Source organism: Nilaparvata lugens, chromosome 1 (genome assembly GCF_014356525.2).
Source record: "Nilaparvata lugens isolate BPH chromosome 1, ASM1435652v1, whole genome shotgun sequence".
In the NCBI taxonomy this organism is placed as follows: Eukaryota; Metazoa; Arthropoda; class Insecta; order Hemiptera; family Delphacidae; genus Nilaparvata; species Nilaparvata lugens.
This window is the reverse complement of record NC_052504.1, coordinates 60,191,192-60,206,610: the sequence shown is the minus strand read 5'-3', so window position 1 is coordinate 60,206,610 and position 15,419 is coordinate 60,191,192. Positions and strand designations below refer to the sequence as shown.

Genomic DNA, 15,419 nt, shown 5'->3' with positions numbered 1-15,419 from the left:
TCATTAACTTCATTATCCTGTTATTGATAATTCGCACAATGATAAAGGCTAATGAGATCATGTTCTATCATACTCACCCGTTCGATTAACATTTTTTCAGTATTTTCTAGTGGATGGGCACACGCATAAGGAGACCTAAAGGATCAAAGTTTCAAACACTGATAACTTTTGACTGAATGATCTCCTGATACTACAGCACATTCTTCTCGGCTTCTCCAGGCGGTTTGAAATAACTTATCATAAGTCAAATTCGGTCAAAAAATGATTAATTTATCCTTAACTGTACTTGAACCTATATTTTCATACACAAAAAAATTAATAATTTCTATATCCAACAAGAATATATTCCAGAAACCCATTATGATAAAAAATTTACTTGGTTTTAAATTGTAGAACAGAATCTTCTCTCTCATTTGACGTGAATAATTTATGAAAAAATGTACTTGGAAAGTTCGATTCGCTCGTTTCAAATATTCATGAGAATGGAAAAACTCATCTCACTTTTACGTTCTTCGTAGTTTTTCGATGAAGAAGAATGATTGAAGATGGATTTGAGGCAACTAAGCATAATTATTAATAGAGCAATGAATTCTCCACAATTTGAGACCAATCGCGTGTTCCTATCATGTATCAGTCTCAGTTTGGAGGCTGTCGTCCTGTCGATTATTAGTAGAATCGTAAAATTAAGGGAAAAATGAAATTCACCATTTTTTTACCGGTCTCTAACTTTTTATCTGACACATCGTCAGAAGGCCTTCGATTGTGTTGATTCCAAAAGATTATAAAATTTCAAAAACCTATGACTTGAGTAATGAGGTTTTTGTGCTGGTTATCTTTTCTGGAAGTATGCAAGAACCTCTTCAATTTTTAGAATAAGTAGAATATCATTACATAAGACTGTGCTACATTTTCAATAATATAAGTTAAACCAGTACGGTATAGATTTGTAATAAAAAATTCATTGAAAAATGGAAATTCTCTTTCTATAGTAAATATTTTGAGACAGGGAATTATTTTCCGAGGCTAAGAAATTGATTCAATGGATTAAAAAGTACGGTACGATGGCATAATGAATAGAAAAATAATAACTTGAAGATTAAAAAGTGATAATATTTCACACCTTTGTGGGCATGAAATGTCATGCTCCCTCGTTTTCCAAATTCAAGTCATAATTTCATTGAGAAAATAGAAATATGTATTTAAAAAAAAATTGATTTGAGGAATTAACAAACAAATAAAAACGTAACAATAAATCATATAATATGCGTTCGAATTTCGAATGCTGTTCCTTTCAAGTAGATTATGTGATAATGAGTCAGAATGGAGAAATTCATTTATTAACGCATCAAATAAATTTAGAAGCAGCTTTGCATTCAATAATAGCTTATTCAAAAGTTTATACAGAAAATGTATTTCTGGTAAACATCACACACACTGGGAATACGAATACAATAGGCCTATGTGTGTGCCTTCGGCAGCAAAGTAGGTCAACGAACTTTCGTTTCACCACTGTGTAGACCCAACCGGTCGGCACCGACCAATAGGGTTGATGCATCGAGTGGTGACTCCACCCCCATTCCAGGACGAGCAGAGCGAGGACCCTGTTCGCCATTAGCAATTCACTTCAACTTGTGACATTACCGGTGATACATCAAGTGGTGTGTTTAGTCTGTTTATACTATAAGTTACTAGTCATAGTTACTTTCCGTTTACAATGGACATGGAAATCTGCCAGAGCTGTGATAGAGATTGGGAGGCCCACAAAAACAAGATTATTGTAAGTGGGATCTTATATTATTCAAATCTATTTGTGAAAATGAGGCATGTTTTTTCTGTGATAAATAAATTAATTTATTATGTTATTCATCACAGCTGAAATCAATAATTATTATTACATTGCAAACACCTTTGCCGCTAACCACATTGACTTATCAGTTATCTGGTGTAGATGTTTTCTTGTAGCCTATTGAAGCTTCTCGCTTGTGACAATGATAAGAATAAGAAATTAACTACGCGTAATCTCCATGATTTATCACTTAGTTTGATACAATCTAGTCTCTTATTTCACAATGCAATTATACGGTAAGTTAATAAATTGTAATCTTGATCAATTTTTCAATGTACAGTAAAAGTATACCAGTATTTAAACTTTATGAAGGAGATTCAATAGAAATAAATTACTAGAATAAAAAAGTTATACGGTAGCCTACCGGTTTTGTATCTAAAGTTGAAGTTATTTTTTAGATGCGAATGAAATCTCTAGGTACTTCAATTTCGTACTATTTAAGTTCGAGTTGTGAGTATCAATTAACTTCTAGTAGACTATGTATTTGTAATGGGTAACATTCTTATGAGAATCAAAATGAATAAGAAGTGAAATAAAATGTTTATGACTTTTATGTAACTTTTAAGACTTCTCTTGCTTGGTATTTCTTTCCTTGATTAACCAAAATCGGATTTTTTAGTAATATTAATAGAAATTGAAATGTTATTTCAGAATTATTTACATTGAAATTATCTTATTAAAACAGGAATTTCTATTTTGCTATTATTTTTAAGAGAAATTGTAATAAAATACCTACTGAATAGGTACCGTAACCTTAGTTCTGTTGATTTGAAGTTCAGATTGCTGTATCACAGCATTTAAAATTAGCCGCCAAGATTTCAGGTTAGTATGAAAGTAAAAATCTGATCTCAGTTATGAAAGCAAAGTTTTCAATCAAATCATGGAAAAGGATATTTTTATTAATGTAATTTATTTGACATGAATTTGATTATTTATCAAAGAGAATGAAAACTAATAGGCTATTAGATCAAATAACGTAATGGGATGAATTGAGTAACAGCTGTGGCAAAATAGAATCAAATTATAAATTAGGCTATAGAGGTTTGACCTCTCTTTTTTCTTCACTGCCATTATAACTTTTTATTCAATAACAAAAAAGTGATTTGTTCATTTGTTGTTTAATAGGAGAGCCGGTTGCACAAAAGCAGGTTAAATTTTAACCGTGATTAATTCCACGAGAACCAATCAGATAAGCCGTCTCTTCAAAAAAGCCTTCTCTGATTAGTTCTCGTAAAGTTAATCACGGTTAAAATTCAACTGGCTTTTGTGCAAATGGGCCTATGCATTAAATTATTGTTCTGGGTTTTTTTGTCAAAGTTTAACATGGTATTGGCAACTACTTCCCCCACCATTGGAGATTTGTGCATAACTATTAACAGACGATATTATTTAATGTAGGCTATTGATAAGCTCTAAATTTATTAGTAAGCTGTATCATAATTCTCGAGACTTCAGTAATTTTGACGGTTCATCATAGTTATAAAAAAAATTGTAGTGGACATTTTTTATGGCTACGTGATGTTTCCCACAAACCAAAATTCTATCATTTACTTCCCTACTTAGAACTGGGGTTTTATTAGGTTAATTGTGTTTTGAACTATCTATTACTGTAATATAATTTTTATAGACTAATATTGCATAGATGTATTATTTTTCTGCTACTATCCTGCATCTATGGGTGGGAATGTGAGTGTTGGTTGGGAAGTCCAAGAATAGGATATTTTTAGACCATTCTGTCCATTTTGAAACGTTTATATACTTTGAAATAATTATACTTTATAATACTGTTGTAAATGTGATTTTGTAATAACACTTTATTAGGTTACATCAATTTGGAACGTAAGCTTATATCACAAAAGCTCTGCGTTTACACCGAAGTTAATAACTCAAGTTTTTAACATTTTTGTTATCAACTGATGTTAATTACAAAAGTTAATAGCATCATGTTGAGTTGCATTTACACCGGAGTTGATAACATGAGTTATTAATAAAAAGTTGCCAACCTGACTGAATCAACAAAAAACAATCATGAAAAAATTTGATAACTCGTGTTTTCAACAGAAAATTCCTTGTTATAAACAAGATTTACATTATCCATCGAGAGTCGGTAATAGTATATTTCGCACCTAGGGCCGAAAATGAGACTTTTCCGGCTCGAAATCGGTTTTAAAGTCCGAGGCCGTAGGCCAAGGAATAGAAAAGTTTGAGAGCCGGAAAAACATTTTTGCCTGTGTTGCGAATGCTATTTTTTGCCACACAGAAAAATAAAACAATATAAATATATGAGAATAGTTGTTTATTAGGCACTTCTGAAAGCAAAACTGGAAGGTCATAGCTCTAGCAAATCAGAGGTATGAATATCAGGAAAAGTGTCCAAGTATTTTTATTTTTATTCTGATTTGTCTAAATAACCTAAAAGATTATGTTCAATTATTATGTTTTAATGTGGTCGGTTGAGTTTATACTTTTAAATTCTTTCAAATGACAATGAGATGATATTATTATGTTTTGATTCTTAAATAATAAACACAAATAATGAAACGTTTTCGATCAGCTGTTTTAGCACTCTTGAAATTTGGAAAATCTGAATGTCAACGGAAGTTTAGGTTAGAAGTTCTATCCTACTCTGAAAATCGAATTTGAATAGTTTATAATATTAATATATCTTATCTGTATTTCATTCATCCAAATAAAATGATAGTATCTTATGGCTGAATACTGTATTTAATTCTGGAAGCATGAATTGATTACGTTTCATAAACTATTTGTAAAAATGTTCAATATGTAAAACACATGTTTCAATTCAAATTTGAAGACAATTTTTTGCTTTTTATTCCGGCTGCTTTATCATATGAATACTCTCGTTAAATGAAATCATATGGAAGTCAATTACATTGATATAACAAGATCTGGTTACATGACAAGGAATTTCCTGTTAGAAACATGAGTTATTAACTTATTTCAAGAGAAATTTTTGACGATTCAGTCAAGTTAATAACTTTTTGTTAATAACTTGTGTTATTAACTCCGGTGTAAACGCAGCTTAAAGCTAGAGTTAAAAATAGAATCTATAAGGATTCCCAGCTTAAATAGTCCAAAAAGTAGGTTATGTTCCATACACTTGAATTCGGGTCCAATTTTCAGTCCAAACATTTGAAAACAGAAAAGTTCTAATTTAGATTGTTTACAAACCAAATTGAATAACAAAATAACACTCACTAATCACTTAAAACTGTAGAATAATGATCAACTTAAACAGGTCAAACAGGAGACATAATATATATAGATCGGCTCTTCTCGGTTGAGAAAGGAGACTTAGTCTCCGAAAATTTTCCCCATTTCTAATGTAAGTTTTCAAGTGTTTTCAATCTATTTATATCGTGTCTCCTGTTTTAATTTATATTACAAACTTTAAAGTGTCTTCTAATATAAATATTCTATATATATATAATATATATATATTCTTCTATATACATATATAATCAACGCAGTATTAGCTACGCAGAGTGTAGCGCTTCGAGGATGTCATTTGTTATATAATGGCGAAACGTCAGCAAGTAAGTGAAACTGCTTATCGGATGTACCCGGATATATATATATATATATATATATATATATATATATATATATATATATATATTTGGTTATTTATATGTTCATTTATTTCCAACGGATCTCGAAAACGGCTCTAACGATTTTCACGAAATTTGGAACATAGTAGGTTCATGATATAAAAATTCGATTGCATTAGGTCTCATCCCTGGGAAAACTTTCTGAAGGACATGAAAAGGATAATAATTATTCATCCTTGGAAAAACACATGATAATTTCGTCGTCTGTTGATAACGGAAGATGGGAATGTTGGTTATTACATTTTGTTAATAGCTTTGGTGTAAACGCAGCTCTACTTGTTATCTTTTTATAAAGATATTGCCAAAACAGTCACCTTGAAAACCGTGCTCACATGATAAGAGTATCTATTAGGGCTAGCCTACCGTACATCACTATCAGTGGCGTAACTAGTCCGACTGCGCCCCAATGCTATAGTATTTCTTTGCGCCCCTATTCGTAGACTCTCATCATTGTATTGAGTGTGAAATCTTCAGTTTCGCAACAATAGACCAATTGACAAAGGAATTTGTTTTATTTTAAACACAATTTTTGACTTTGCAGCTTTATTGGGACCAGTTAGGAGGTGAATATACCAAAAGTCCCCATCCCTACCCCTTGTGAAGGGATGAGGGTGGTTCGAAAGTAGAATTTTTCAATGTTTTGCCTACACGTTCATATCTTGAAAAAATGCGTTCAACCGACAAGACCAACTATTCAAAAAAGAAGCTTGTTAAATTCTCTACAATTTTTTTTAGCATGGAGTTTTGTGATTTTCCCCAACAATTTTCGCGATATACGATCTTGAAAATGTGAAATTGTTAAAATAACAACTTGTAATCCAATTTTTTGCTCTTTCAGGGCGTATAAATCTTGAACAATGCATAGTGATAATGAATGCTTATCGAAGATTTGTTGAGCATTGGTTCTCTTCAATTTTTATGTATTATTCCACTATTTCATATTTTCCTTTCATTGTTATAGCAGAAGCAGATTCAATGTACCGTAGTAGGTGAAATTTTCTATTCTGTAACAATTGATCATTTGACAATGAAATTTGAGGGGAATGTCTGGTACAAAATTGCTGACTTTGAAGGTCAATGAATACTAGTTGGGAGGTAAAAATAGCAAAAATGCGCATCTCTAGCCCGTCTGTTAAAGTTATGGAACTGCTAAGTTGACACTTGTTGCAGAGTTGAAAATTTAAACCCCACACATTGAATTTGCTATAACTATGAAAGGAAAACATAATAATGAAAGTAATACATAAAATTGAAGAGAAATCTATGTTCTACAAACCTACAATAAGCATTCCTTACGATGAATATACGGCTGTAAGCCGGTTCTTTCTTTTTTATAATATAGATGATAGATGGATGGATGATTTATTAGTATCTTTGAATGAGAATAACTTTTGAACGGTTTGAGATATCGATGTGCGGTGTTCACCATTTATTTTATCTTGAAATTCTGTATCAAAATAATGTATCATATAACCAAATTCCAATTTTAAAAATGAAGTTGGATTCAAAATTGCTTTTCCAAGATGGAGGACCAAAATTTTGATGTGACAGAAAATCAGTTATTTTTATTCGAATAGGATCCCCAATCAGACATAGGTCTATGAGACCGTTGAATACACTATTTTATCTATGACCACCTCTCAATCAAAGTTAGCAAAACATAATAAATTGGAAGTATGACAAATTGAAAACTAGACAAACTGAAGACTTGCCATCATGAAGAATTGAAAATACATCTATAACCATCCTTGGAATCTATATGCGAAATTTCAAGTTAATCAGTTCAGTAGTTCAGACGTATTGATGCGTCAAACATAATTTTCCTATCCCTATGGCTGTAAGCCGATTTTTTCCTTTATTATAATATGGATGAACAATTAGGATAGGAAATTGAAATTTGAACTTCGAAATTCGTATTGACTTCAATAATAGCCATGCTTGTATTGATTTCCATTACCGTATTTTGGTATAAATGGAAAAACGAAATAAATTTTTTCACCATTTTTATTTCCAAGTTATCCGTTTGAAATACGAAATGGTTCAATGATTTAAAATTTAGGTGCGCTTAGTTATCTCAAAAGGTAAAAATGATAAAAACAGGTGTTCCTTGAAAATTTGGTTCATTTTGGTAACTTAATAATAGTACCCAAATAGAATGATTTGAGAAAATCTAGAAATTTTCCACAAGCGAGTTGCACAACCTTAGATGCTATCCATCTATACTCTATACTCCTTGGGGTTATCTAAGAGGGTTATTGAAAAGCGTTTCCTACGAACCCCAGCGTGGTGTTTCCTACAAATTTTAATTTTCCTACAAATATTGTTGATCGAAAACTAAAATTCATCAAAATTGATTTTTTCTTCAAAATTCACTCATTTTTAAAAAAATCATAACTCAGTACTCAATGGAGATAGAGAGTTCCGAATGATCTCATTCCATTCAGAATTTCATAATCTAGAAAAAAAGTAGCCTCTTAGTCCAGTCAATATAGACATAAAAAAGGGGTCTCAAATCTCCATTGAGTACTGAGTTATGATTTTTTAAAAAATGAGTGAAATTTGAAGAAAAAATCAATTTTGATGAATTTTAGTTTTTGATCAACAATATTTGTAGGAAAATTTAAATTTGTAGGAAACACCACGCTGGGGTTCTTAGGAAATGCTTTTAAATAACCCTCTTAGATAAAGTAAAGTAAAGTAAAGTTTTATTATTCTCAATAAGCTCAATACAAGAAAATGTAAAATACATGCATATAAAAAAAACAAAACAAATAAACAAGTTTATAATATACATAACTGCATAGTAACGAATCAAACCAAATTTAATATTACTTATTGAGAAAAATACAATCCAGCACGTAAGATGCAACTTACGGACCGCTGGAGGGAGTCTAACACACTATTTTACTAAAGCAATAGAATGGACTGAAAAAAAGAGAGATAAAAAAAACATTTATGGGCTGTAATCAAAATAGGATATTAGTATTTAATTATTAAAGAGATGATGCTAATTAGAGAGAGCAAAAGAAAATCATTAAAAATAGAGATTCAAATTGTGTGGAAGGATTAATTTTATTGATTTATATTACAAAAAAAAACGGTAAGAAGAGCAGGGAAAATACAAAAAAAAAATAAAGAGGAGAAAAAATAAAAAGAAAAGCAAGATAACAGAATGCAAAGTTAACAGAATGGAAAGAAAAATAGACGGATTAAACAATAATTATGAACAAAAACTCTAGAGCTTCGGGAGTGAGTGACAAAAGCCAAATTTTAATTAATCTCTTAATCTTATTTCCACAATTACATGCAGCAATGGCATTCTTGACCTCAAGCGGCAAAGCATTATAAAATCTAGGTGCCAGGAAAATGAACGTTTTACGAAAAAGAGTGCAATTGGGTTTAGGACATCTGACTTGGGAAGCCGCAGTCCGCCTGGTCTGTCGAAGTGCGGTAACAGGCTGACAGTAATCAATTGTCACACCTCTATTTCCACTTATATTGAAGAACAATGACAAAACCTTGAATACATATAGGAACCTAACAGGCAAAATTCTAAGATGACAGAACAGTGGAAATGTATGATCATCAAACCTACTGCCCGTTATCAATCTTATAAAAGCTTTTTGAAGTTTAATAATTGGATCCTGGTTAGAGTAATAGGAGCTTCCCCAACATGTGATTCCATATTCAATTTTGGAATGTACAAATGAAAAATAAAGTTCCTTCATTACATTAAAATCGCACAAATATTTAATGCGATGGAAAATCATCAAATAGAACCTTAAAGACTTGGGACAGTCACAGCTAGAATAGGAACAAACCGGAGAGTGAAAGCGCAGTGGAGCAGGCAAGTCAGCACTTCCAGAGAGACTGAACATCATATAATTAGTTTTGGCTACATTAATTCTAAGTTTGTTACATGTAAACCATAGATATATTTTGTTCAAGTCAGACTGCATTTTCTGATGTAAATCTTGAAGGTTATTACTTTTATATGAAAGAGCAGTGTCGTCCGCAAAAGCAGTTATCCGTCCATTCAATTCACCATTATACAAATCATTTACAAAAATTAAGAAGAGAATAGGGCCAAGAACCGAACCTTGCGGCACACCACAAGTTGTGGGTAATACTTCACTTGCAACGTTTCTGATCCTTACATACTGTTTCCTACCCTGTAGGAAGGACTTAAACCAATCTAGTGGAATTCCCCTTACACCAGCACTCTCCAGCTTGCGGAACAGCAGACTATTAACTGTATCGAATGCTTTACTAATATCCAGGAAGATTCCCACTGTTTTGCCACTACAGCCACTGTTTAATCCTGAATAGACATATTTCAAAAGATGCTGTAAGGCAATTTCTGTACAAATATTTTCCCTGAAACCGAACTGGCAGGCCGAAAAAAAGTTGCAGCTATTGAGGAATGAAAGTAATCTAGTTTTTATAATTTTTTCAAATAGTTTTGACATGACTGGTAATAATGAGATGGGTCTGTAGTTTTCTTTACTGAGTTTATTTCCTTTTTTGAAGATGGGAACAACAGTAGCCGACTTCAGTATTTCAGGGAAACAACCAGATACCAACGACAAGTTAAACAAATATAAAAGAACTGAAGAAATAGAAGAAAAGTTATCTTTAAGGATTCTAGCAGTCACAACATCGTCACCCGAACTTTTACGAGTAGAAAGAGAGTCAACAAATGTTTTGAGTTCAACAAGTGTAACAGGGCTGAAAAAAATAGATTTATGGCTAGTTTTAATTCTGAAGGACTCTGAAGATTGTGCCTGAATATGGGTGGGTAAAGCAGGAAAAGAATCAGAAAGATTCTTAGGCATTTCAATAAAGTATTTATTCATTACGTCAGAAACTAGGCGGTTGTCATCAAATAAAATACCATTCTCCTGCAACACAATATCCGTATCTTTATTATTGTCTTTTACTGGCAAAAGTGTTTTTATTGATTTCCATTTTTCTCGGGGGTTATGTTTTTGAATGAATAACTGTGAAGAGTAAAATAGAAGTTTGGCCTCTTTCACCCATACTTTTATTTTATCTTTCATATTTACGAATTTTCTTTTGAGGATCAAGTTTTTTGGATCATTTTTATGCATCTTATGCAATTTGTCTCTTACATAAATGGCATTGGACAAACCAGGAGTCATCCAGGGCTTTAACATTTTTATGTTCTGTTTGTATTTAATATTTTTTTGTGATTCTACAATACAGTTATTTAAGATTTGATAAAAAATATCAAATGCTTTGTTAGTTTCGTGTTCTTCAAAGACAGGTTCCCAATTTTCATATTTTAATAAGGTACTCAAACGCTTGTGGTCCAATTTTTTAAATTCAGACTGCTGAATCCTTCTCTTTTCAATAACTATAGGCAAAATACAAGCCACCGCCCGGTGATCCGTGATTAGGGTTTCAATGACAGCAACTTTGTCAATGACAAAAAGATTCGAACGATATGATAAGTGGTCAATACAGGTTGAAGATGACCCCACTACCCTCGTCCCTATATCTATTAACTGCTGCATACCATTTCCATTGAGACAATTTAGATACGAATCACTATAAACATCCGAAACACTAACATTTAGGTTAACATCCCCTAGACAATATAAATCTGAGCTCCTGGTGGTAGCCAAGAATCTATCAAAACTGGCAATAAATGTATGCCGATCACCTAGGTGAAATCTGTACAAACCTAACACATTAAATAAATAATTCTTGTATTTACAAAAAAGTAACAGTGAGTCACAGTCAGCAATGCAACAATCCTTTTTAGTGGCAGTAATAGAAGAATGAACAACCCCAAGGAGTATAGAGTATAGATGGATAGCATCTAAGGTTGTGCAACTCGCTTGTGAAAAATTTCTAGATTTTCTCAAATCATTCTATTTGGGTACTATTATTAAGTTACCAAAATGAACCAAATTTTCAAGGAACACCTGTTTTTATCATTTTTACCTTTTGAGATAACTAAGCGCACCTAAATTTTAAATCATTGAACCATTTCGTATTTCAAACGGATAACTAACTTGGAAATAAAAATGGTGAAAAAATTTATTTCGTTTTTCCATTTTGGTACCGTAGCTTGATAGTAACTTGAAAAATGACACTAAAACGTTTTTAACAACGTGGTACACAGCCTTAATGTTCGGTACTCAAATCAGGTCTTAGCTCACCCAGTTGACCGAAATGGAATAGCCTACTATGGATCAAGTTGTTTGAAAAATGATAGGAGAACGCAATGTAAAAAACCAATGAAAAATCTCGGATAAGTGCATAACTCTGGAATAATTAAAAAAATACTATTAATACGCTCTCTCCTGTCCTTAGCGAGCATGAGAACCTCTTAGGGCCGTTTGCACAGTCAAAGCTTAAACTGAATTTAATCAGCTGGTGGCTTAAACTCAAAATGAAACAAATTACAACAAACGAGACTTGGTACGGACTTAATCCAGTTTAAAATGAAATTTAGTTTAAACTGTCACTGTGCAAACGGCCCTTACTGTGAACATCTTCAACAGTCATATTCTAAGACGTAGCAAATAGATAAGAATATTTAGTTTGTAAAACTCTTCATTTTCGTCTTACAGCTTTCCCTTAGTATTTATTTACTTATTTATTTTATCGACAGTCACAAATCATAATTACAATATAATATGATTGGGAGAAGACAACAGGCATAACCCAAAACTGTCTTCTCCCAAATTTTTACAAATAAAAGTTTAAAAAAAGAATGAGGTTATGATTTTACTTTTCACTTCAAAAAGTCCAATTTCCGCTTTAAAACTAATGACATTAAAACTATTTAAACATAAAAACTATTGGAACATGGAATGGTATTGTCATGATTAAACCTATAATAGTACAATTGGAATTTGTATTGAAGAAATGCAGGTTAATAATAAAATATCTGTCATGCCAAGACCAACCAAACCGTTCGCAAAAAATGTTGATATAAATTTTTTTTATCATTTCTTATACTTTCGATGAAAGTATTTTTTATTAGTTTTTAATAAAAAAGTATGTCCTAAAATAGATTCTTAGAATAGATTAGATTTGTCTGATTTGATATCTTACTGTTGGATATTTTTTTGGGATGGGAAAAACATGTATTTTCAACAAATTGTAAAAATCCAAATAGTTTATTATCTCTACTCATTTTTATTAGTAATAAAAAAATGGCCTATAGGCCTATCAATGTTTTTACTCTCCTTGCCCTACCGTTATGTAGTGAAGGAAAGTAGGCTATGTATGTAAGAAAAGTGACATGTAGGCTATGTAAGAAAAGTATTGATTCCAAAAGAACAAAAAGTTATTCAATATTCGAGAAAGTTAATAGAAATAAATGAATCCAGCTGTGGATTGCAAGTATAATAATTATATGATAAAAATGAATTGAATTGGGAAAGGTCTATAACGTACGGGAGCGAGAGAACCCATATAGGTAGATGGTTGAAAGATGGTTGTCGCCGTCGCCGTTAGGCGGAATCAAATTCAAATCTATAAAAAGACACACTACATATTCAATAACACAAGTAATATCAAACAAATATAATGAGCCCCGAGATGATTCGAATTGCAGTAGTGTTCACAAAGGCGTTATCAGTTTGCATTTCACGCAGATAAAACCAGCTGGAAAACAGGGGAATGAGAATGTTGTTTTGTGTTGCAGATTGCTGGTGACCCCAAATTCGACAGTTGCCCGAATGCGATGGACCGCGAGCAGTTGCAGCAGTACCCCTGTCCGGAAGCAGTGCTCGAACTGGGTCCCCTTTGCCCAGTCACCTGCGATCTCCTCACGGCCTGCATGGCTCACCCCGAACAGGTGTCGGCCGAGGGCCGCCGCTTCGCCGCCAAGTTCGTCTTCCAAAGAGCCATGGAGACTGTTCTCAACGTTGATGTGGCAGTCGAGGTGGCCACCACAGTCATGGCAAAAGAGGAGAACGACCCAGTCTTCACAACGAGACTGACCAGTTGCTTGGATCTTACCTACGTCGAACGCGAGAACCTCATACCTATGAAACACATCAACGTCACACATTTCCTCAAGCGACTCTACACTGTTCTCAAAAATCGAAAAGTATCCGTCAGAATCTTCAACACCGAACTACCAACCTATTTTCTGAACTGTATGCTGACATGGTGTCATAGTTGCTTTGAGAAGCCCAATCTCTATTCAGTATCAGCAATGGACGCATTTCATGGTATAATTAATAGAAACACGGCATTAGTCATGCGCAAGAAGTTCCCACGTAGAACAACACGACTGAGAGGATGTATTGCGAAAGCAGTCTCTCGAGGCCCTCTACAGAAAGGAGTCCGACTTCTTATGTGGGAGATCCTACAATTTTTCCCCAGGGATGACTAAAATAGAAAGAAACTTCGAATGAAGATATTTTCTTGGAATTCAGAACTAGTTTTTGAACTTATCAGTACTATTAATTAAGCTTTATGATACCGGTAATTTGAGGTTTAACTGTAATTTAAATACCAAATAATGAATTATTGTCTAGGATGAACAATTTTCCTATTAATTATCATCTCAATAAGAAATTAGAATTGACAAAATTATAATAATTCACTATTCTCCCAGAAGACTGAAAAATGGGATTCCCAAAAATTAAAACTGAGCTTTCCCAAAGATAAATTTATTTTTAAATATAGACTAATTATTATAGAATACATTTTGTTTAAAATATATACGGTAGCTTTGTTCTTATGTAATTTGATCTCAGAATACTCAAACCGCTCGCTGTTTATTAGTTTAGTCCATTAAGAAAAATGTGAATTTATTGTTAGTAATATCATCAAGATTTAATCATTTGATTTTGTTCTAGTGCTCAACTTGTGAATTGTTTTCTATTTCCACTATAAAATAAGCCAAACAAAAAGGACTAGGTAACTTTCAAGTTTTGGAAGATGTATTTGAACCTGCAGTCATAATAGTCTAGTCTTGTGTTATTTATTCCTATCTTACTAGTCTTGAGTTATCTACAGTTCAGACTAAGCAACAGGGATTATTGAGTAACTTTATCCTTGGTAATTATTTCCCACGTAATTGTGTAATTTTATCAACGAGATAGTCAAAATAATTAAATTACTACTTACAGCATTAGGTATATTATAGGCTAATTCTTATTTGACGAGCAATATTCTGTGAAAATTAATTTTAATATTGATTGATCTCTCTATAAAATAGCCATATCATAATGGTTCTCTGTAGATGATGATAATGTAACTAGAATCTGTACATATTGTAAATAAATATTCTATTTAGAAATACACAGTGTACGATTAATGCTTGAGTTTTTGAATCCTCAAATCAATATTTTGTCAAGTTCTAGACTAATTGAGTTATAAAAAATGTAATTAATATTAAAACCATGGTTAATGAAGAATATTAAGCGAATTATATGTAACAGTACAACATAGAGAACAATAGTAATTAATTTGTTTTCTCAACATTCAATTTTTTATATTAGCTTGATTGTTGATCAATTTGGTAACTATGAGCCAAATTGGTTTTAATCATGAGCAGAATCCTATTACGATACTATAATTTCAAGTATCCTACTACGAAAATGAGACTTCATTCATTCAATTTAATCATGAAATGGGATCTTGAAAGGCAAGTGGTTCATGAAAAGTAATAAATTTTCATCACTTGATTTGATTGATGAGAAGCAAATTATGTTCTTTTTTACTATCAGTCATCTTCAATTCACTATCTTGATCTTACAAGACAATGAGGAGCTAAGTCTACATATAGCAATAAATATTACATTATCATTATTCCACATTATTATTCACGGACATGGTTCAGCAATCTCATAGTCCTTTCTCATAGACCTAAGCCATTCATTGAAGATGTGAAGATGGCATACTGAGATACATTCATATGTTGCACTCTATATTGAGTTTCACCTTTA

General features: G+C 32.3%; 1 protein-coding gene across 1 annotated transcript; it reads left to right on the top strand.

Moving 5' to 3' along the window:
• The first annotated feature begins 1,609 nt into the window (after window positions 1–1,609).
• Window positions 1,610–15,315, top strand: LOC120353704. The gene is made up of 2 exons (XM_039438462.1): window positions 1,610–2,082; window positions 13,163–15,315. The coding sequence occupies exon 2, from the start codon at window positions 13,202–13,204 to the stop codon at window positions 13,856–13,858; it is 657 nt and encodes a 218-aa protein (XP_039294396.1). The 5' UTR covers window positions 1,610–2,082; window positions 13,163–13,201; the 3' UTR covers window positions 13,859–15,315.
• Window positions 15,316–15,419: the final 104 nt, after the last annotated feature.

What these genes read in the sequence shown, in the direction of transcription:
- LOC120353704 (XM_039438462.1), top strand. Translation starts at nt 13,202, where the DNA reads ATGGACCGCGAGCAGTTGCAGCAGTACCCCTGTCCGGAAGCAGTGCTC.